A 23,289-nucleotide genomic window follows, 5' to 3' on the forward strand; every position below is an offset into this window, starting at 1 on the left:
CATGTTTTAAAAAATATTTGGTAGTTTATTGTAAAAAACTAAAATTACAAGTCTGTGCAGCAAAATAAAACTTGACTCACGCAAGAGAAAACCTTTAGCATGTCATAATACACTAATGTAACGTCAGGCATAGAAACTAAAAATAATTACTGTATTATTATCAAACTTGCTGTATTAATAAATGTACAAAGACGTATTATTTATTTGTTTCAAAATAGTTGAAGTAAGCAGTAGAAAGACCCTCCTCCCTACCTATCAGGAAGTTGGTTTTTTTACAGAGAGCTGTGAAAGGTGTTGTGGTTCACTTGAAAAACCTGAAGTGAGGGTCGCGGAGGTGAATCTTGATGCTAATTTTTCTTTTAAATATAGAAGGAACTGATTCCATATTAGCACCAGTTTGATGTTTTGTTTTTGTGATTCAGACACGGTTGGACTAACTCTGAGGTCAGGAGTTTGAAGCATCAGCATGATGAGCCGTCCACAGAAATACAAAGAAGGTAAGAACATTAATGTGGTGGTAAATCAATAGGGAGGAGAAAAATCTACACTTTGTATGAACAATGCTGTTTTCATACAATGTGATATGTAGTGGAAAATGATCCCGATGTAGCTAAAATATTTTAAGCCTGTGTTCAGGGTTTTATCAATTTATGAAAAAAATAAGAAAGTGTGTTGATGTCTAATATACAGTGTGTCAAGATTCCCGTTGCGTTGAGTTAGCACTATTTATTAAATGTTTATGTACTTGTGTGTTCACTTTCTGTCTCCTCTAAATCAGGTCAAGCTCTTGATTCTCAACATGCAAAATCAAACAATGCGTTAAAGCTCAGAGTGGCCGTGCTGGTTGTCTGTGTTCTCCTGGTATCGGCTCTCGTGGTAACTTATCTCTGTGAGTTTGTAGTTTTATTCATGTAGCATTATGTAGCTTTTCATGTGTCTGGTTTATCATAAATTTACATGAGAATCAGGATCTTTAAAAAAAAATTGTGATTTATGACTTTTTAATTAATCTACATCATACTTTTATTTTAAAATTCTAAAAGGCTTCAGGACACATTTGTCCTGTATTTTAATTAAAATAAAAACATTTTTAACAGTAATTTAGCTGTTAATAATGTCCAGTGAACTATACTATCACCTAATTTCCACAATAAGCATCAAGTTCTTGCTCCTGTAGCGCTACAGAAGCAACATATACAGTCAAATTTGTATTTATTAAAGTTATTAAAACCTGTCAGAAATAGTCAGTCATAATGTTTTACTTTACATTAAATTATTTTTATAGTAATTTATGTTAACATATTTAACTTGTTATTTTTATTTGTAATTGACATGTTAAAAATAATCTAACTTCAACTCAGACATTCTTCTTCATGAGTCTCAGGCAACACACTAGCCATCAGTGAAAGTTGTCTGACTAAATGTCTGACTTGCCATTTATTTTAACATATTAATTATATTAATTTTTAATATTAGCATAAACATACTAATTATATAACATTTAAAACATATGATTTTACCATACAGTTATATAATAAAATACTTGATTCATACTGCATTCAGTTAATGAAATATCAATTCATAACTAAAAAAAGATGAAAATTGTGTTATAACATATCTATAATAGGTTATGACATAATCAAAATATGTCAGAAATTTATTACCGGCTTTAGTGCAACCTCATGAATGTAATTTTGACAGGATGTTTTGTTAAATATTCTTTATCACACTCAGACCAAATCTGAAGGAATTCACACCTTCTTTGTCACATATCAGTGATGTCCAAGACAAAAATAAACACATCAATTAAAAAAAAGAAGATTTTAAGCTGAACCAAAATCAGCCAAGTTACTCTACTCTCTGTTTATATGGGTATATTGTTTACCTGCATGCTACCAAAGCCTGCTCATGTGTGAACAAAATCGTGACTACAAGTTTGCTGAAATAATAGCAGTTCTAGTAACAAGACCTTCTCCTTGGCTATTGACTCTGGAAAATCAAAGGCAGATATTCTTTACAGAGATTAAGTGAAGCCAAAAACAGTACTGACTGAGTTACATTTTTTTTCTTATTTAAGTGTTTGAGCTTTTGAAAACCAAGGAAATGCTCAGAAAAATTGAACTGGAGCGGGAAACTGTTAAAATTCATGTCACAGGTAAGAAAATGAGACTCCTACACTGCAATTGTGGACTTTCAATTTTGTTTATGACCTCTGGAATTCAATCACATAACACAACATTTCTCCTAAACTTTTACTTTACTTTCCCAACATTCATTTTCTATTCTGTTTTTTTGTTTGTTTTGTTTTTGTTTTATTTTTTTTTCAGAGAAATTGGCTGAAATCAAACCATGCAATACAGTGACGCCCACATGTCCATTGCAGCCTGAAATGAAAATAAGTAAGTTATTAACTTTTCGCCATGACTTGTATCTGCAGAAAGAGATGGAATAAAAACATATACAGGATCAAAAGAGCATCCTGCTACAAAGAGACGATTGTGATGAAAAATTTATTGAGTAAACTTTTTTAAATTTCTTTTTCATAACAGTAACACAACCTTACAGCACAATAAAGCCTACAACCACAACCTCACAACGTCCTGAAGTAAACATGAGTAAGTTTTAGATTTTGTCTTTGACAATGTTTTTATCCTGTGATTGAAATAAAGTTGATGGACTGACAGAAATGATAAGATAAACTGTAACTGCAGCACAGAGGCACCTCCTTCTGCCTCCAAATCTCACAAACATAAACATGATTTGTTCCACCTGAAGAAATATCTTCCTGTAATCTCTTCAAAGATGAACCATGTTATAAATGTGAGGATGACTGGAAGGAACATGGAGGAAATTGCTATTACTTCTCCACCAATTCATCCTCCTGGAATGAGAGCAGAACTGTATGTAAAACTAAAGGAGGAGACCTGGTTAAAATAGACAGCGAAGAAGAGCAGGTATAAAACATTTCTGCAGGTTCATGTTCTCATCCTGATGTTTCAGTATCACAGGACTGAAAGATTCCCAAAATAATTTAATCAAATGTTCCTGTTTAGAATTTCTTGAGGAAAAATGTTCAACAAAAAATGGAGATACATGACATCCCTTTCTGGATCGGACTGACAGACTTAGCAGAAGAGGGCAGATGGTTGTGGGTGGATGGCTCCCCACTAAATGAAAGGTTTAATTCAATCTAATTAGATTATACAACATTACACACACACACACACACACACACACACACACACACATATATATCTATATATCTATATATCTATATATCGATCGATAGATAGATAGATCTATATAAACGCCAACATCATCCTAGTGCACAGACAAGTTGAAGCAGACAAAAACAACAAGCACGCATGATACAAACTTTACCCGAGTCATTTAGACAGCCGTTAGCACATGATTCTCCTTATGGGGACCTGATATGTTTAATATGCTGCTGAGAATATAGCCCAGAAGAAGCGTATAGTATAGCTTTTATTTTGGAAAGAGACATTTCTCTGTAATAAACTCTCTTTTCCAAAGATGAGTGATTCCTCGATCAGATAGATTTAATTATTTTTATTATTTTTGTTCTTTCAGCAACATTAAATTTAAAAATTGTACTTTTGAGTTAAAATATATATTTATAATTTTAATAAATGACAAATTAAAAAGGCATGAACATTTTTTTGTATCGAAAAAATATTGAACCGTGACACCAAAGTATCGATATATATGTATATATTAGGGGTGCAACAATTCACAGAATTCACGGTTCGGTTCGATACGGTTCGATATTTTTTCGGCGTAAATGTGCAGTCATATTCGTTGTGTTCCCACTAGTGCTGTCAGCGTTAATCTCGTTAAAATTACATTAACGCCATAACGCCGCAAATCTCCGTTAACGAGTTACCGCGCATCGCCCCGTGCATGGGGCTGGACGGCGTCAACACGTTAACAAGCTAACTGCGCTAACGCACTAGTTCCCACCAATTGAGCATTGCGTGGTACATCCGACATACTGTTTTACTTTTGTCCATGATGCGCTTACCATCAAGGTCATGCTTCACATGAAAACCAAGATAGTTCCAAACGCCAGATCTGAATGAGGGTGGGGAGGTTCAATTTTGGATAGCGTTGGGGCAGTTGCCATGTTGCAACAAGCTTAGCTTCTGTCTTGCTAGCTTGCGCTGCACTCAGTGGATCTGCACCCGACAGTGCAGCCTAGGCGGAGTAGTCGAACGCAGATCCACTGAGCGCTCAACACAGACAGCATCGTCAAAAGAAAAGTTGATAAAATAAATAAAAAATCTTGTATTGTTCGATACATATGCATACCGAACCGAAAGCACTGTATCGAACGGTTCAATATCAATACGAGTATTGTTGCACCCCTAATATATACATATATAGTCACCTTAAGGTGCATTATACTGTGAGGAAAAAAGGGACCGCAAAAATCAGACAATCCCAGTAGCATTTTATTAAAGTGAGTGAGGAGGTAAGTGGAAAGTGAAGAAAGAGAAGAAACACACACAGAGACCAGGACAGAACACAAACACAGGGAAAGAGAAGACACATTTTATGACATACAATAGTGGCATAAAAAAAGACTGAACACATTACAAAAACACTTTTGTTCATTTCCAGAATCATAGTTCAGCTTTTACTTACTTACTTTACTTGACTCTTAACATTCTTTCTGTTTTTCATCCTTTAGTTTGACATTTTGGAGGTTTTTTGAGCCAGATGATTGGAAAGGGAAAGATCCTGATGGAGAGGACTGTGGTAGGATGGGGCCATTGTATTGGTATGATAACTCCTGCAAAAGATCTCGTAGAAGTATTTGTGAGAAATCAGCAGTGGTCGGACACCATATATTTGTATGTGTCTAAAATTCAGGTCAGCATGTATTTTCATGTATTTATGCTCAATGAAAAAACAAATTCTGTATCGTGTATTATAAAATAAATGTGAATAAATATTATGTGCTGCATGTCGACATCTGAAACTTTTAAACTACATAAACAGACTTCAATATTACTCAATCAACTCAGGAGGGGAAAGTAGTGCTCTACTCACACAGTGTATACTGCAGGTGGGGAGGTTTTGACTTCCCCACCTAGCTCCTTTGTGGCAGGCCCCATGAAGGGGATGAGCTACAGTCCCTGAGTTCCTGAAATGATCTAGATCAGGGGTGTCCAACTCCAGGCCTTGAGGTCCAGTGTCCTGCAGGTTTTAGATATCACCCTGTTTCAATACACCTGAATCAAATGATTAGTTCATTGCCAGGATTCTGGAGAACTTTAAGACATGATGAGGAGGTAATTTAGCCATTTAATTCAGCTGCGTTGGATCACCGGCCTTCGAGGCCTGAAGTTCGACACCTGTGATCTAGATGTTGTGGAGCAGTCTTGGTTGACATGCTTCTGCAATCTCGCATAAAGATCTGGGGTGGTGCCACTGGACTGGCAAATTGGGGTATTAGTTCCCATCTTTAAGAAGAGGTGTGCTCCATCTTTAGGGGATCACACTCCTGAGCCTCCCGAGGATGTCTACTCACAGGTACTGGAAAGAGTTTGTTCATTAGTTGAACCTTAAATCTAAGAGGAACAATGGGGTTTTCTTCCAGGTCGCAAAGCATGGGTGAGAGTTTGCCAAACAGGGTTCAATGCCTTGTTCAAGTCCACAAAATACAGTTTGTGGAATTGAAAAAGACATTCAACCGCATGCCTCAAGGTATCCTGTCGAGGGTGCTCCAGGATTGTGAGTTGTCTAGCCATGTAGGTCTGAAGGAATGGCCCTCAGCTGAAAAAGGGTGGAGCACCCACTCTGGGTCATGAAGAAGTTACTGCCCCATGTCGAGGAGTTTCTTGGGATCTTCTTCACAAATGAGGGAAGTTTGGAGTGGGAGTGGTCACAGCTGCTGTGATGCTGGAACTGATACTGCTGACCTACAGTGACGAGTTCTGGATAGTGACGGAAAGAATGAGATTGTGGATATAAGCAGCAGAAATTAGCTTTCTCTGAAGGGTGGCTGGCCTCTCCCTCACAGACGGGGTGAGGAGATCAGACATTCGAGGTGGGCTCAGAATAGAGCCGCTACTCCTTCTCGTTAAAAGGAGACAGTTGAGGTGTTTCAGGCATCTGATCAGGACACCCCTTGGGTGAGGTATTCTGGGCATGTCCTACCTGGAGGAGGCCAGTGGTTAGACCCAGGACACACTGGGGAGATTATATCTGTTGGCTAGCCTGAGAAAGCTTCCATGTTCCCCTGGACAGACAGATGGACGAACAGGCGGATGGGTGGATAGAGAAGTTGTAAAAACGTAAAAACATGTAACTGATCAACTGTAAATCAATGGTTTATTTGAAAAATTCCATTCAAAATTGAGCAATTTCACCTCTTGTTAAAGGCCATATAGCCAGTTGCTTAAAGAAGGCTCAGCAGCGGCTGGATTCCTCCCTGTCCTGAAGAAGAATAACCAGGACCAGAAGCTGCTAGCCTTCAACTGCTCCTCAGTGGAGCGCATGCTCTCCTACTGCCTGGGTGGTTGGTACTCAGGGGCCACTACTGAGAATAGGAAGGCTGCGCTGAGGGTAATTAGCACCGCCATCACCAGATCCTTCTGTCACAGGAAAACCAGGCCCATCACAGGTGACTCCTTGCAATCTGCCCACCACCTGTTTGACCCGCTGCCCTGTGGTCGGTGCCTCAGGTCAATCAGGTCCTAGTAAGTAAGTAAGTAAAATTTTATTTATATAGCACATTTCTAGATAGAGATCACAAAGTGCTTTACAAGATATAACAGATTAAAAAGACAAAATACAAACAAAGTTAGCAAAAGGCAGTTTTAAAAAGATGTGTTTTTAGCTGTTTTTTAAAAGTAATCAATGAATCAGCGGATCGTAAGTCCTGAGGAAGGGAATTCCACAGTCTGGCGGCCACAGTAGCAAAAGCTCTATCACCCCTAGTTTTCAGTCTCGTATACTGAATGACAAGTAGGCCCTGACTACTCGACCTCAGAGACCTACTAGGGGCATAGGGCTGTAAAAGTTCAATAATATATGGTGGTGCTTGTTGTTGAAGAGCCTTAAAAGTTAAAACCAAAATCTTAAACTGGACTCTAAATTCAACAGGAAGCCAATGTAACTGCATAAGCAACGGTGTTATATGTCCTACACCTCCAGACTCACAAACAGCTTCTTCCCCTGTGCCATTCAGACTGTCAATAAACACTGTTTTCCCATACACCACCCTGCCCACCACCCTCACTAATCTGAGCCATGGTTTGAGTAAAGGATGAGATAATAATAATAAATTTTATTTATGAGCGCCTTTCAAGTCACCCAAGGACACTTTACAATAGGATAAAACACTTAGTAAAACAATGGCAGAATAAGAACAATAAAATAAAGCACAAGATAAAATGAACAAACAGTGGATTCACAGTGAATATGCAGATTTGAACAGATGAGTTTTGAGTTGGGATTTAAACTGGGGGAGAGAACCAATATTTCTTATTTCAGGGGGCAGAGAATTCCACAACCTGGGAGCAGAGCAGCTGAAAGCTCTGCTTCCCATGGTGGTGAGGCGGAAGGAAGGTACAGTAAGCTGGACAGAAGAAGAAGAACGAAGTGAACGGGCAGAACAAGTGGTGGTTAACAGGTCAGAAAGGTAAGAAGGAGCGAGGTTATGAAGGGCCTTGAAGGTGAGCAGAAGAAGTTTGAAAATTATCCGGAATTTCACAGGGAGCCAGTGAAGTTCCTGAAGAACAGGGGTGATGTGCTGGTAGGAGGGGGTTCTGGTGATAATGCGAGCAGCAGAGTTCTGAACCAGTTGAAGCTTATGGAGGGATTTTTGGGGGAGACCATGCAGAAGAGAATTGCAGTAGTCAATACGGGAGGTAACAAGACTATGTACAAGAATGGACACAGACTGGGTGGAAAGAGAAGGAAGCAATCTGTTAATGTTACGTAGATGGAAGTAGGCAGAACGGGTGAGGTTATTGATGTGTGATTTATAAGAAAGTGAACTGTCTAGGATGACACCAAGGCTCTTAACCTGAGAAGAAGGGAGAACTGTGGAGTTATCGATGGTGAGTGAGAAATGGTTTGCCTTCAAAAGGTTGGATTTGGTGCCAATAAGGAGGATCTCAGTTTTATCCTCATTGAGCTTTAGAAAATTAGAGGTAAACCAGGATTTTAACTCGGATAGACATTCTGTAAGGGAAGAAGGTGGGAGGGAGGAATCAGGTTTGCAAGAGAGATATAACTGGGTGTCATCAGCAAAACAGTGAAACTGAAGATCAAATTTGCGGAAGATGGTACCTAGAGGGAGGATGTATATTATAAAGAGAAGAGGGCCTAAAACTGAGCCTTGGGGTACACCAGAGGTGACGGGGAATAGACGAGAGCGGAATGATCTTAGTTGAATAAACTGGGAACAGTCGAGGAGATATGATTGAAACCAGGCGAGGGGTGTGTCAGAGATGCCGAGAGAGGAAAGTCTGCTTAGAAGGACAGAGTGAGAAATGGTGTCAAAGGCTGAGCTCAGATCTAAAAGGACGAGAATGGTGAGAAGACCAGAGTCAGCTCCGATTAAGAGATCGTTAGTGACTTTAAGTAGAGCAGTTTCGGTACTGTGACATGAGCGAAAACCAGATTGAAATCTCTCATAGATGTTACAGGAGCAAGTCTGTGACCCTCATAACCCAGACCACTCACACGCGGACTCTATTCAGACCAAGTCTTTACTCATGAGCCCTTTGCAACTCATTCTCTAATGTATGTGTCTCTTATTATTGCTATTTATTTCTGCTGTCTACTATTTATATTTGATTCTACCACAGTTGGCAGTTCAAATATTTTATTATATAGTTTGAGAAATTGTTTATTTCTCAAACTGAAAGCAAGTTTTGCTCAGATGGATGAGCATGCAATCGTATGGCGCATAGCTGAGAGTGGCTGGTTCGAGTCCGACCCGCGGCCTTTTATTGGACACATTTCACTGCATGTTGTACTTGTATAACTACGCATGTGACAAATAAAGGATCTTGAATCTTATACTTTTTTTCCTACTGCACAATCCATGGAAAATACATCTATAAAATATGTGTTTTAAGGTGCAAGTGTTCACTTAACATTTCAAAATGACAAAAAACACAGAAATGGAACAGAGAGGTGCAGAAAGTTGATTTTTCCAAATTTGGCTCTGGACTAAAAGTCGACCAGCATATCTTCAGTGACCTTGGTGATGTTAAAAGTTATATTTATAGTTTCATCGTTTCAAATGAAAGGAAACAGAAAGTGTTCTTCAAGTCAAATCTTCATGTTTAACATTTAACAGAAAGCTATTTTACATAAAGAACCTTATATTAAAACTAACATATATTTAAAGTCAGTCTTAAGGCTCATCTGTCTACCAAAATAATTATCTGCAATAATAGGCAAGGCAAGGCAAGGCAAATTTATTTGTATAGCACAATTCAACAACAAGGTGATTCAAAGTGCTTTACAGAGACATTAGAAACAAAAACAAATAAAAAGCATGATTTAAAATTGATTAAAACAAGCAAACAAACAAACTAACTAAACACACACATTCACATTCACACCTGTTCGCGCGATCTGAACCCTTATCGTAAGGGGAGCTACCAGTCCTTCTGTGGACGAGCTACTTTCTATTTTAAATTCCCTGAATTTTAAATACTCTCTAATACAAAGTGTTTTGTTTCTATAGTTTGTCAAAGCTTGAGTAAAACATGAATTCTACAGAATAAAGGTTTTTGTCCAGTTCTGATATCAGGATGTCAAAGCCTGGCATGATGAGCCATCCAAGATGAGCTACACAGGAGGTAATAAAATTCATGTGGTGAAAAATCAACTGACAGCTGAAGAAGACGACACTTTAGTCAAAATGGACTGATCATCAAACAACCACTAATCTGGACAATGCTGCAGGGTATTGCTTTTTGCTGGTATGCAGGGATAACATATTATCCGCACACAAATTAAAACAAAACTTGAGATCGCGTTCAGTGTATCTGAACATTTAGTACAGCAAAGAAAAAACAAACAAGGAAAGGAGTGGCTAATTCTTAGATTATGTGATAATTTAACTTGTGGTTTCCTCAGTCACCCACGTTGTTGTCTGGTACACAGTGTGCTCTGTTTCCTGTTTGGTTCATGCAGCTGTGTTTGTCACAGCTATCTGATTTACCATAAATAAGAGGAAGTGAATGTTTACGGTAAAGTTGTGAAATACTGTGTGCATAAACATCATGGCCAGCTTATGACTTCTTTGTTTTAAATCAGTTGGCACAACTTTAATTCCAATGAGAGGAAAAAACAAGCTACAAGACAGATGAATCCAGCATCTAAATTAAGATAAAAATATATATCTACTATTATCTGAGTTTACATTGCAATATTTGCCAAGCCCCTCCTTGTAGTGTTGTTAGTCTCATTAGTTAAGACCTAATTTATAATCAAAGGTTTGCCCTGTTGTTATTATTATAGTTTTATACTTTCAATTTACTGGAGTTGATGGTACACATGTCTGAAAATGTTGAAGGTAAAATTATTAACTTTTTTTTTTGTAAAGCAAATTGTTTGTTGGATATAGTGAATTCAATCAAAACTGACTGAATTCACAAAATGTCAGAGGATAGTGGCTGGTTTTAAGATGCCGTTTTTTCAAATATTATACTTTGTACCATTTTCCTGAATGCAAACACAACCTGTGCAAATGTTATTGGTGAATAAAATTAGCACTAGAGGCAGAATGAAAATAGAAACTAAAAAAGTACTAAAAAAAATTGTCCCTCGGTAAACTCCAAATTTATAAACAGTTACTAAAAGTTACTAATTTGAATTTGTCTGGATTTCAATTTCACATGGTTGAGCTTATGAAAATCACAGAAACAGATAAGAAGATTGAAGTGAGGTGAAAAATTGTAAATAGCATTCTCACCAGTAAGACTGGGAAACTCTTATGTTGCACAATTGGATTAAACTTGGACCATTGGCGTAATTGAATCTGGTGACACACAACAATTATTATTGTTTGCACTTGCTTATTCTGTTTTGTGTGTCACATTTCCAAGTTCTGAATTCATCTTACTGAATAAAGGATAAACAAAATACATATATTTTGTTTATCCTTTATTTGAACAGAGAGTGAACCTATTAGTTCAATTTATATTAAAGTGTTTCTTTAGTATTTTCAGACTTTAGTTCTTAGTTCCAGCTTCCACTTAAAATGTTTATATCCTGTGATAATTACAAAAACAAATGGACTGACAGATGATTTTTTGTGAATAGATAGATAGATAGATAGATAGATAGATAGATAGATAGATAGATAGATAGATAGATAGATAGATAGATAGATAGATAGATAGATAGATAGATAGATAGATAGATAGAATAAGACAGTAAGAACAGATGTTTTTCTGCTGACTGTCAAAGCATTAGATGTTAATAAATAATAAATCATCATTTTTGAAGAAAGTGTTTTTGTGATGCACCAACAGCGGGACTAACTGAGGTCAGGATGTTGAAGCCTCTGCATGATGAGCGGTTCACAGAGTTACACAGACATTACAAACATTTGTGTGGTGAAAAACAGGGAGATGCTGTCAAATCTGCAAAACAAAAGTTTTTGCAGTTGTTCCAGGTATGCAGAGATGCATACCCCGAAACAATATTATCTGCAGCCAAGCTAAAACAAAACTTAGACCACATTGAATCTTTTAACCTTTTAGTGTATTTGGTAATATTTAGTACAACAAAGAAGAAACAAACAAGAAAAAGGAGGGGTTAACTCTTAGACTATGCGATAAGTTGACGTGTGGTTTCTTCAACCAACCATGTTGTTGTCTGATACACAGTGTGCTGCGTTTCCTGTTTGGTTGATGTAGCTATCTAATTTACCATAAATTAAAGGAGGAGGGGAATGTTTACAGTAAGGCTGTAAAATTATTGTGTACCCAAAGGTATGGCTCACAACTGTGACAAATGCAAAACTTTAACTCAAACGGTTAAGAAAGCCTACAAGACAAATATAACTAAAAATGTCAATCAGTGTCAAGCCCTGCTTATCGTTGCCTACAACTATCTCCTTCCAAAAGAGCTCCTTGTTGACTCTGGTGTAGTACAAAGCTAAATCAGCAACTGTGACTCTCCACCAAACCATTAACACACTCATCTTAACATAAAGACAACCCACACATAAGCTGGTCGGAAGAAAGAACTAAAAGTATAAGTTTGTTTTGCCTGTCGAATTGTTTACAATCTTCCCTGCCAACTCAGTCTCTAAATCTGCTGAGTGTTGCTCACCTAATCTTTCTCTCATTCCTAAGGAGTGCCGTAACCTATAGCATCATCCTTATGAATGCGAAATTCACCTCCTGCCTGGAGCACCCAGGGCGGGATATATTAGACAGAAGCTGAACAACAGAAGCAGGAAGCAAGACAAATAGGCAACCATAAGCATTTGAGTAAGTTTGACAAGGTCTAAGTTTTGGCTAGACAACTGGGTCAGATCATCTCCACCTCTTGAGGGGTGTTCGCAGTCTGTAGTGGTTATTATTTATAATAAGTGGTCCAAGGTGAACCAGGAACTGTGTCATGGGTAGCCAATGTTCACCAATGTACATGGGGAGGGAAAGCTGGCCCATGTGGGTGATCCAATAAACAAGCTGCCAAAAAATGCATGCTGGTTCTGATAGCAAGGTTTGTTGTATATGGGTCTGCAGTCAGGGTACCCGTGTTAATCCCTATCCACTGCTTAAAGCGCCACCAATGGGCATGTGAATGGTACAGCGTGTGGCCAGGCCGAGAGAGTGAACCCAAACGCAGATACAGTCGGAGGCACTGATTTAAATATGACAACAATGCTTTATTTACATACAATGATTTAATGCTTAGAATACCAAAGATGAGCTGTGAGCTATGGTGGATATCAGACTCTAGGAGTGGTGGACATGAACCGGGAGCTAAAGGGGAATCTGGGGTGTAGGTTGTGGTTCAGGTGGGTGTGCTCAAAGTCACTGCAAAAGAGGGGGAGAGAGATGTTGGGGAAGTGTCAGTGGTTTGTCACGTAAGTTAGTTCTGTTAACTTCTGTGTTTCACAGAACCAAAAGACTGGTACAAAAACTGGACTCGAGTGCAGGAACCCAGAGCAGAGACAGTGGAACATTTTACAATGTTCATTTGTGAAACTCAAAACTTCAAAGTGTGATAAGAACAAAGGCAACAAAACACAGAACTTGACCTGGTGAGGCCTAGTTAACATGGCTCGGTGGACGTGGATTGAGGGGGGAATTGGCCCAGAGATGCAGACTGGAACGTGGCAGTTAAGCAGTCACATTGAGGAGAGACGACATCTGAGTTAGGGAGGTAGTAGAGAGGAGCTCTGTAGATGGTGAGTATACTGTATAACTTTTCTTACTTGCAGGTGGAGGCAGTAAGCCATGGGGACGGTTGACGTGAATCCGGAGTGAGCTGAACGGTGTAGAATGGCTAACCTGAGATCTGGAGGTTCCTGATGGAGCATCCTCCTGCTTCACTGTTTGTTATGCTAACATAGCTGTGTAGCTAGCAATCACATAGCACATCATTATATACCAGCTAGTCCAACTTGAGTAACCCTACAAACGTCACTGCTGTTTAGTTTTCTGTCTTCATTTATGCTGGAAGTGATAGCAGAGCTGTACGTTTTAATTTTTTCAGAAATCTCTCAGTCAGAACATGGTATATCATGTTTAGGAGGAAACTAGCAAGCAAACTTTCTGTTACCTCTGTTAAATTTAATAAATTCTATTTTCATTGATGCCTGGATGTTAAACTTAATTGTTACACCTCGTAAAGCAGCAATGCTGATCATTTTATCATAGATGAAAGAATTCAGACAGTTTTTACCTCTCAGTGTTTGTTTGACTTTGGGACCTGAAATAGACAGAGTTTTGGACCCAGATTACGCCGCGAGGCTCCTGACTACGGTAGCTGTAATGCTCCGACAAACCATCAAGCAGTGCAGCTTCGTAGTTTACCAAAGTCGTACTAAAACATTTTTTGACAGATTTTTGAGCGAAGAAACATAACAGTGAAGAAAAAAACATTGTGAATCATTGAAAGCCCCCAGCAACCTATAGGGCTATAGCAGCATAAGTATGGGAGGGTTCAAACTCACCTAATCCAGCCTTATCTACAAGCTTTATCAAAAGAAAAGTTTTAAGCCTAATCTGTCTAAGCCTAAATATTTGATTAATGTGCACATTAGTCTTCACAGTGTTACTGGAGACCAAGGTAATACATTCCAGATTAACCTCAGTTATATATGAATTTAGAAGCAGGAAATTAGAGATTATCTAGGCCTGTATATTGTTAAGACATTCCTGCAGTTTAAGTAGTTGGTGTGTGTCTATATAGTCTCAAACACTGCACAGAGATCTCTTCAAACAAAGCATTCTTCTGTTGAAGATCAGTTAGCTTTTTTTACAAATACTCTTTGAAATAAAAGGAAAGGTGGGGTTTGGTCTATAATTAACTTAAACCAGATAGCTGGTTTAAGTCATTGCTTTTAAAGTAATGGTTTAATTACTGCAACCGTAGAGACCTATGGTACATAGCTCATTAACAGAGATAGATCATATTTCAGATTGAAGCTTAAATTAATGATAGGACATTTTTGAGCTGTCTTGTAGGAATGGGATCTAAAAGACAGAGGGATGGTTTGGAGAAAGGGATTACTGAAATGAACTAAGAAAGATCAATTAGAGAGAAGGAGTCTAAACAAACATCCGTTTATGCTCCAGACATAATGGTGATAGATCCTGCAAAACACCTCATAAAAGTATTTGTAGGAAACCAGCAGTGATTGGACATAAATCTGTATGTGTCTAAAAGTCAGTTCAAACTATAAAATAAGTTGAACAGAGGGTGCAGTGAGGCTACTTTTATTAAGCTAACACCAAAAACATGTCAAGCTTCCTTCCAAAAATGTTTAATAAAAAAATAAAATATCCTAAAATAAATGGAAACAATATGTTGTGAATTTTATATGCAAACAACTGCCAGAAAAGTCATGGTTATTACTGTGAGCCGTAGATGTGCAGTTTGAGATGTTACAGTGAACACTGTGAATTTTTTATTGAAATTAATGATGTGGTGTGTCTAAAACTATTATCTATTAAAAAAGAAGAAGAAAAATTAAGATTCAAATGCACATTAATAAAACATTCAAAGCTCCTAAAAATAGATGAAAACAGATGGCACAGATGAGCAAGTTATTTAAATTAACATTTGAGATCTTGCCTTTATTAAATCATATTAACTAAAAATGGACCAGCAGAGCTTAGGTGACCTCGATGATACTGAAAATAATTAGCTTTATAATTTTAAATGAAAGACAAATTAAATTGTTTTTGAAACATGGAGTGCAGATAAAGTGCAATGAGAGAAATCGCTATAATTGACAAACATATGTAATGTCCTTGTAGCTGAACAAAGCTACACTGTGTTAGGAATAAATAGGAGAGGATAGGATAAAATAGTAAACAAGCATGACAAATTATGTTTTCAAAAACATTTGAAAGAGTATTTTGAAAAACTAAAATTCAAAATTTCTGTCAAAAATCCAAACACAACTTGTTTCATGCACAAGAAAATGTTTAGCATCTTATATTACACTAATATCCAACAATCTAAGCCATTCTGCATGAAAGGCTTAAAAGTTCCTAATATAACATTTGTTCTTATTGTTAAATATACAGTAACTGGTCTTCTGTTCCACTTTGTTTTTTACATTTTAATGTTGTATTTAAGGTAAATAAACACAACTATTGATGTGTTAATGATAATATTTCTAATACTTGTAGCTAAACAAATGTTTGAAATGAGTTTTTGTACAGCTCATTACTTTTAAGCAGGTTTTTTAACTGCTGTTTGAGAAGCGTCATTGACGGTAATATTTTTTTTCTACTCTAGTATCTGTTTGAATTTGTCTTGAAATAGATAAGCTGCGACCCTCCCATCCTTTAAAGTCATCAGGAAGTTAGGTTTTTTTTAACAGAGAACTGTGAAAAGTGCCTCACTTCTTTTTGAAAAGCCTGAGGTGAGGGTCGCAGAGGTGAATCTTGATGCTAAATTTTCAGTAAATATTGAAGGAATTGATTAAATAATAAGCACCAGTTTCTTTTTGTTTTTTTTATTGTGAAACACAGGTGGACTAACTCTGAAGTCAGGAGCTTGAAGCTTCAGCATGATGAGCCGTCCACAGAAATACATAGAAGGTAAGAATGTGGTGGTAAATCAACAGGGAGGAGAAAAAGCTACACTTTTTGTGAACAATGCTGTTTTCATAGAATGTAACAGCTCCTGAAATTAAACAATACTCTTATAGTTAAAATATCTCAAGCAGGGCTTTGTCACATGAAATTATGAAAAACCTTATGAAGAAATTTATGAAGAAAAAAATTTGTCAGCCATTTTGCTGTCTAATATACAGTGTGTCATGTTTCCCATTGGTCTAATCCAGCTGTGGTTCTCACCTGTTTTAAACTTAAATAGTAGACAAACAGTGAAATTATATTAAGCGGTGAAATATCTTTACATCTGTCCTCAACTGCACTAGAGTTTGAACTATTTATTAAACGTTTATGTACTCGTGTGTTCACTTTCTGTCTCCTCTGAATCAGGTGAAGCTCTTCACTCTCAACATGCAAAATCAAACAATGCGTTAAAGCTCAGAGTGGCCGTGCTGGTTGTCTGTGTTCTCCTGGTATCGGCTCTCGTGGTAACTTATCTCTGTGAGTTTGTAGTTTTATATATATGTCTTTACTTAAATAAGCGTCTGATTTATCATAAATTAAATGAGAATCAGAATGTTTATATTAAATTTTTTTAAAAGAAACTCAACTTATGAGCTTTTAATTCATCTGCATCATATGAAATACTTATATTTTAAAGTTCTAACAGGCTTCAGAACAAATCTGTCCACTACTTTAACTAAATATAAAAAGAATTTTTGAAAGTATTTTAGCTCTTAACAAAGGTCAGTGAGCTATATTATCACCTGCTTTCCTATAACACTCAGTGTCGAGTCCTTGCTTCTGTCTTATGCAACACATGCAGTCAGTTTATAGCAGTCAATTATTGATTTATTATGGTTAAGAAAACCTGATATAAATTCATAACATGTCATAATTTGAGTAATGACATAATAAATAATTGGATGAATGGCAAAGTCATTCATCAATGTGTTTTACTCTGAGGTGGAACTATGCTTTTTAATGCTTTATTTTATTGTGATACACATATATATTAGTTTATATTATCTATATATTAGTTGATTACTTGCAGATTAATTATGATTTTATGATTTTATTATGATTTTTAATGAAATTATATTCAATTAAAAAGAAAGCATTTAAAAGCATTGTTTTACTTTTCAGTTAAATCATAAAACACTTTATAAGTGGTCGCGCTATGCATTCATTTCACAATGACATCAGAAAGGTTCTGGTAACGAAGATCTTCTCATTGGCTATAGACTCTACAGATACAAATGCAAATACACTTCATAGAGATTAAGTGAAACCAAAAATATTACTGACTATTTTAATTTTTTCTTATTTTATTTTTTTAATAAGTGTTTGAGCTTTTGAAAACCAGGGAAAATCTCATAAATCTTGAACTGAAGCAGAAAACCATAAAAGCCGATGTCACAGGTAAGAATATAAGACTCCAGTAATATAATTTTATACTAAACTCTTTCATTTAATCACGTAACACATATAATATTATTAAATTTTGCTTATTGTTTTTTCCTAAGATTTTAAGCAGGAAACATTTTCATACTTGTTATTGATCCTGATGAATAATTGCTATTCTTTTTTTTTAATCCTAATCTTTCTCTTTGTATTGTTTTTTTAGAGAGACTGCCTGAAATCAAACCATGTAGTACAGTGCAGCCCACATGTCCAGAGCCTGAAGTAAAAATTAGTACGTTATGAATTGCCAAAAGAGATTTAATAAGCAAATAAATAAAAATATGAAATTATATATAATATATAAAAATATATAGCTTCAGGACCCAAGGAGCAGCATGCTGAAAACTTAATGAAAATCAATTATTTTTTAATTTCTTTTTCAAAACAGTAACACAACCGTGCAACATAATACAGCCTACAACCCCACAACCTACTGAAATAACCACCAGTAAGTTTTAGATTTTGTTTTGTTTTTGACACATTGTTTTATCCTCTGATTAAGGAAACGGGATAAAAGGAGAATTGTCTTGCAGCCAAATAAAAAAAATAGATGATGTTGCTGAAATTTTTACAAAAATGTTTTTATCTCTTATCCATACCAGTAACACAATCATACACCATGATACCGACTACAACCCCACAACCTTCTGAAATAACTACGAGTAAGTTTTATATTTTGCCACTGAAATGTTTTTGTTAATCCTCTGATTAAAGAAACAATGATGGACTGACAGAATCAGTATGTTAGATTTCAACTGCAGGCCAGTCTCCTAATACAGCGGTCCCCAACCCCGGGCCTCGGACCGGTACCGGGCCGCGAGAGTTGAGGCTCAGGTGTGAAATGTATAGTTTTCAGGGTTTTTATCGGTCTTCAGCGTTATTTTGTTATCGTTTTTATCGTTTACTCGGTTTTCCTGGGTCTTTTCACGTGTGTTATGAATAAATCTTCTTTTTTTCGGTACCGGTACTAGTTTTATTTTGTTGTATTTATCCGCAACACCTTAAAGGCCGGTCCATGAAAATATTGTTGGGCATAAACTGGTCCGTGGCACAAAAAAGGTTGGAGACTGCTGTCCTAATACATAAAAATGAACATGTTTTCTTCCACATGACTGAAGTCTTTAATGTATTCCCCTCAAAGATGATCCATGTTATGAATGTGAAGATGGCTGGAAGCAACATGGAGAAAATTGCTATTTTTTCTCCACAAGAAAATCATCCTGGGATGCAAGCAGAACTGTATGTAGAACTCAAGGAGGAGACCTGGTTAAGATAGACAGCAGTGAGGAGCAGGTATAAAACATTTATGCAGGTTCATGATCTCAAACTCATATTTCATCCAAAGATGGGAAGTTTCACAAAGTAATTTAATCAAATGTTCCTGTTTAGAGTTTCTTGAGGACAACCATTCAACAAATAACCCCTGTTATTTATTTCTGGATCGGACTGACAGACTCAGCAGAAGAGGGCAGATGGTTGTGGGTGGATGGCTCACCGCTGAATGAAAGGTTTAATTAAATCCAATTACATTATATTACATACACAAACAGTCAAAAGTTTGGACACACCTTCTCATTTAATGTTTTTTCTTTATTTTCATGACGATTTACATTGTAGATTCTCACTGAAGAGATCAAAACTATGAATGAACACATATGAAATTATGTAGTAAACAAAAAAGTGCAAAATTACTCAAAAAATGTATTATATATTATATTATATTATATGTATTATATATATTTTTTAAAAATCCCCACTCGCCCATGCGGGCAGTCTATCCTTCGACCTCAGTTCCTCTACCAGAGGCCTGGGAGCTTGAGGGTCATGCCCAGTATCTTAGCTGATCCTAGGACTGCGCTCTTCTGGATCTCCACTTGGAGCCACTTGCCTTCTCGACCATCCTAGGGGGCGTCTCCCATTTTGACCTTGGGACTTTCCAGCCCTGGTTTGGTAGACCCCAGCCTCTATGGATCTTGTGCTCAGAGCTTGTTCCTGTGCTGCTATGATTAGTGCCTCTGTGCTGTCTTTCAGTCCAGCTTTATCCAGCCACTAGTAGGATTTCTGGATATCAGCCACCTCCTCTATCCGCCAGTGACAGTGAGGAGGTAGGAGAAAAGAGAGGAGAGAAAAGAAGAGAGAGAAGAAGGGCAGAGAGACAGGGGGGGGGGGGGGGGAACACAAACAGTGGGAAAGAAGAGACACGTTTCATGACATGCAGTAGTGGCATATTAAAAAATTGAACAAATTCTGAAATTTTTTTTATTCATTTTCACAATCAAAGTTACCAGCTTTCACTGTTGCTGTTCTTTCTGTTCTTAATCGATTAGGTTGACATTCTGGTTCTTTCATGAGCCAGATGATTGGACTGGGGAAGATTCTGATGGAGAGGACTGTGCGAGGATGGGGCCAATGTATTGGTTTGATCAATCATGCAAAGCACGTGAAAGAAGTATTTGTGAGAAACCAGCTGCTGCTGTGTGTCCTCACTTCAGTTCAGGAACAACAGTGAGAGTAGAGGACACAATGAGCTATTTTTCTAAAGCTAATGCTGCAAACATTTAAAGTTTCCATTAAGAAATGTTTAATGAAAAAACTATATCTATCTATCTATCTATCTATCTATCTATACTGTTTGCAAATAAATAAATGTGAAATGCTTTTTTGTGCCTGGTCTTCTTATTCATGTATTATGGGTTAGAGCACCAATGATACCTGTGAATTCCTTATTTTTTTCTCTTTATTCATAATCTTTAAGAATTTACAAAAACAATTTCCTGGAAAATGTGTGAAGAAAAAAAAGACCTCAGTCTGTTTTTCTGTGCCGCTTAAATAGTTACAGGGATGTTATTATACCTTTACCTGCTGCATGATCTTTTGAAACTGTAGATATTTTGTGTATAAATAATAAAGAAAAGTACTACACCTAAAGACAAATGAAAAAATTGAGTAAAACAGAAACACAAATAGAGGGTGCTGCATGTCGACATCAAAAAATTTGCTTGTCAAAAAATTAAACTGCATAGCGAGATTTCAATATTATTCAAAATAAGTAGTTTTAAGTGAATCCAATTACAATGCAACTCATTTTAAAGCATGCAGTTAAAGATAAAGTCTTCTATTTATCCTTTAAAATTTTGCACAAAACTTTGAAGTTAAGGAAGTTCTTGTAATTATTTCTTACTGAAATCATAAAGATAGACAAGAGCTCATCATGCCAAGACTTCTTTTCAGAATTTGTAGACATAGTTATGGTCAAGTTTGCATACACTCATCAGGGGCATGAATGTCGTGGTAATTTGGAGACTTTTAGAATAGAATAGAATAGAATAGAATTCAACTTTATTGTCATTGCACATGCACAGGTACAGGGCAACGAAATGCAGTTTGCATCCATCCAGAAGTGCTTTAATGATATAGATATATTACAATATATATTAGCAATAATATAGATATGTGAGTATATTACAGAAATGGGTCTATTATGGTATGTTATAATGTACACGGTATGAAGTATGTTGTGAATATTCTATAACTATAAGTATGTACAGGCTGTAGTGAGTACAAGCTATGTACAGGCTATGAGGCTTGTGGGCGACCGTGGCTCAGGGGGTTGGGAATCGCATCTGTAACCGGAAGGTCACCGGTTCGATCCCCGGGCTCTCTGTCCTGGTTGTTGTGTCCCTGGGCAAGACACTTTACCCTACTTGCCTACTGGTGTTGGCCAGAGGGGCCGATGGTGCGATATGGCAGCCTCGCTTCTGTCAGTCTGCCCCAGGGCAGCTGTGGCTACAACTGTAGCTTGCCTCCACCAGTGTATGAATGTGAGAGTGAATGAATAGTGGTATTGTAAAGTGCTTTGGGTGCCTTGAAAAGCGCTATATAAATCCAATCCATTATTATTATTATTATTATGAACAGGATATAAATATGAAAAACTATACAGAATATGAAATAAATAACTTTACAGAATCTGAGATATACAGCTATACAGAAATGGGAACTATGCAAGTTGTAGGATTAAAGATTATCGAATGTACAGAATGATTATTTACACAGAGCTATACAGTAGTGCAGTTAAGATAAGTGAGGGTATAGATAGTTTCTACAGAGGCTATATAAAGTGCTAGTGGTTGTGAGTGGTGGTTCAGTCCATGTTATTATTGTGTGTTTGAGGGTACAGTTGTCCATTGTGGGTGTGTATATGTTCAGTCCATGAGTTTAACGTGGGTCAGATGTCAGGAGGCAGAGTTCAGGAGTCTGACAGCTGTGGGGAAGAAGCTGTTCCGGTACCTGGTGGTCTTAGTCCGGAGGCTCCTGTGGCGCCTCCCAGAGGGCAGGAGGGTGAAGAGTCCATGTGATGGGTGACTGGGGTCTTTGATGATTTTCCCAGCCCTTTTCAGACACCGCTTCCTGTAGATGTCTTTTATGGCAGGAAGTGGTGCTCCGGCGATGCGCTGGGCAGTTTTCACGACCCTCTGCAACGCCTTCCGGTCCGAGGCAGAGCAGTTCCCGTACCAGACTGTTATACAGTTGGTCAGGATGCTCTCGATGGTGCAACGATAGAAGTTCACCAGGATGTCTGAGGACAGGTGGTTCTTCCTCAGAGTCCTCAAGAAGAAGAGGCGCTGGTGAGCCTTCTTGACCAGCTTGGAGCAGTTGGTCGTCCAGGTGAGATCCTCGGAGATGTGGACTCCCAGGAACTTGAAGCTGCTCACACGCTCCACAGCCGTCCCCTTAATGTGGATGGGTGGATGTGGGTCAGCATTCCTCCTGTAGTCCACGATGAGCTCCTTGGTCTCCTCGGTGTTAAGCAGCAGGTTGTTTCTGTCGCACCACTCAGCCAGATGATCCACCTCCTCCCTGTAGGCGGCCTCATCGTTGTCACTGATGAGGCCAATCACCGTGGTGTCATCTGCAAACTTAATGATGGTGTTGGAACCATCAGCAGGTCTGCAGTCGTGGGTGAAGAGGGAGTAGAGGAAAGGGCTCATCACACAGCCTTGTGGTACACCGGTGTTCATCGTGATTGTAGATGAGCAGCGGTTATCCAGCCGGACATGTTGGGGGCGGTTGGTCAGGAAGTCCAGTAACCATTTGCAGATGATGGAACTGATGCCCAGGTCTGTCAGTTTCCTGATGAGTTGTGAGGGGTGGATTGTATTGAATGCTGAACTGAAGTCTATAAACAGCATTCTGGCGTAGGTGTTGTTGTTGTCCAGGTGTGAGAGGACAGAGTGCAGTGCGATGGAGACTGCATCCTCTGTGCTCCTGTTCTGGCGGTATGCAAATTGGTGGGGGTCCAGGGTGGGGGGGAGACAGGATTTGAAGTGTGCTAGGACCAGCTGCTCTAAGCACTTAGTGATGATGGGGGTGAGTGCTACTGGGCGGTAATCATTGAGGCAAGATGGGTTGGAGTTTTTGGGTATCGGGACGATGGAGGTGGATTTGAAGCAGGCCGGTACCACAGCGTGGGCCAAGGACAGATTGAATATGTCTGTGAGTACTCCTGCAAGCTCCCCAG

The 23,289-nt window shown here is 37.9% G+C and overlaps 2 protein-coding genes across 2 annotated transcripts; both read left to right on the forward strand.

Moving 5' to 3' along the window:
- The first annotated feature begins 466 nt into the window (after positions 1–466).
- Positions 467–6,726, forward strand: LOC146682616 (uncharacterized). Its single transcript, XM_085446962.1, has 10 exons — positions 467–497; positions 779–889; positions 2,078–2,155; positions 2,328–2,399; positions 2,550–2,615; positions 2,803–2,954; positions 3,054–3,178; positions 4,712–4,856; positions 5,516–5,556; positions 6,408–6,726. The coding sequence occupies exons 1-10, from the start codon at positions 467–469 to the stop codon at positions 6,724–6,726; spliced, it is 1,140 nt and encodes a 379-aa protein (XP_085303088.1).
- A 9,498-nt stretch (positions 6,727–16,224) lies between these two features.
- LOC146682617 (uncharacterized) lies at positions 16,225–20,381 on the forward strand. Its single transcript, XM_085446003.1, has 9 exons — positions 16,225–16,289; positions 16,695–16,805; positions 17,649–17,726; positions 17,932–18,000; positions 18,157–18,216; positions 18,371–18,430; positions 18,910–19,061; positions 19,158–19,276; positions 20,096–20,381. The coding sequence occupies exons 1-9, from the start codon at positions 16,259–16,261 to the stop codon at positions 20,328–20,330; spliced, it is 915 nt and encodes a 304-aa protein (XP_085302129.1). The 5' UTR covers positions 16,225–16,258; the 3' UTR covers positions 20,331–20,381.
- Positions 20,382–23,289: the final 2,908 nt, after the last annotated feature.

This window comes from Copadichromis virginalis, linkage group LG22 (genome assembly GCF_057382275.1).
Source record: "Copadichromis virginalis isolate Kocher_CV1m ecotype Utaka linkage group LG22, C_Virginalis_male_GT1.1, whole genome shotgun sequence".
In the NCBI taxonomy this organism is placed as follows: Eukaryota; Metazoa; Chordata; class Actinopteri; order Cichliformes; family Cichlidae; genus Copadichromis; species Copadichromis virginalis.

Excerpts from the sequence above, each read along its gene's own strand:
- LOC146682616 (XM_085446962.1), top strand. The coding sequence starts at position 467 with ATGATGAGCCGTCCACAGAAATACAAAGAAG. Across the intron at positions 498-778 it reads TCCACAGAAATACAAAGAAG|GTCAAGCTCTTGATTCTCAA; the intron begins GTAAGAACATTA and ends CCTCTAAATCAG. Across the intron at positions 890-2,077 it reads TCTCGTGGTAACTTATCTCT|TGTTTGAGCTTTTGAAAACC; the intron begins GTGAGTTTGTAG and ends TTCTTATTTAAG.
- LOC146682617 (XM_085446003.1), top strand. The coding sequence starts at position 16,259 with ATGATGAGCCGTCCACAGAAATACATAGAAG. Across the intron at positions 16,806-17,648 it reads TCTCGTGGTAACTTATCTCT|TGTTTGAGCTTTTGAAAACC; the intron begins GTGAGTTTGTAG and ends TTTTTTAATAAG. Across the intron at positions 18,431-18,909 it reads ACCTTCTGAAATAACTACGA|ATGATCCATGTTATGAATGT; the intron begins GTAAGTTTTATA and ends TTCCCCTCAAAG.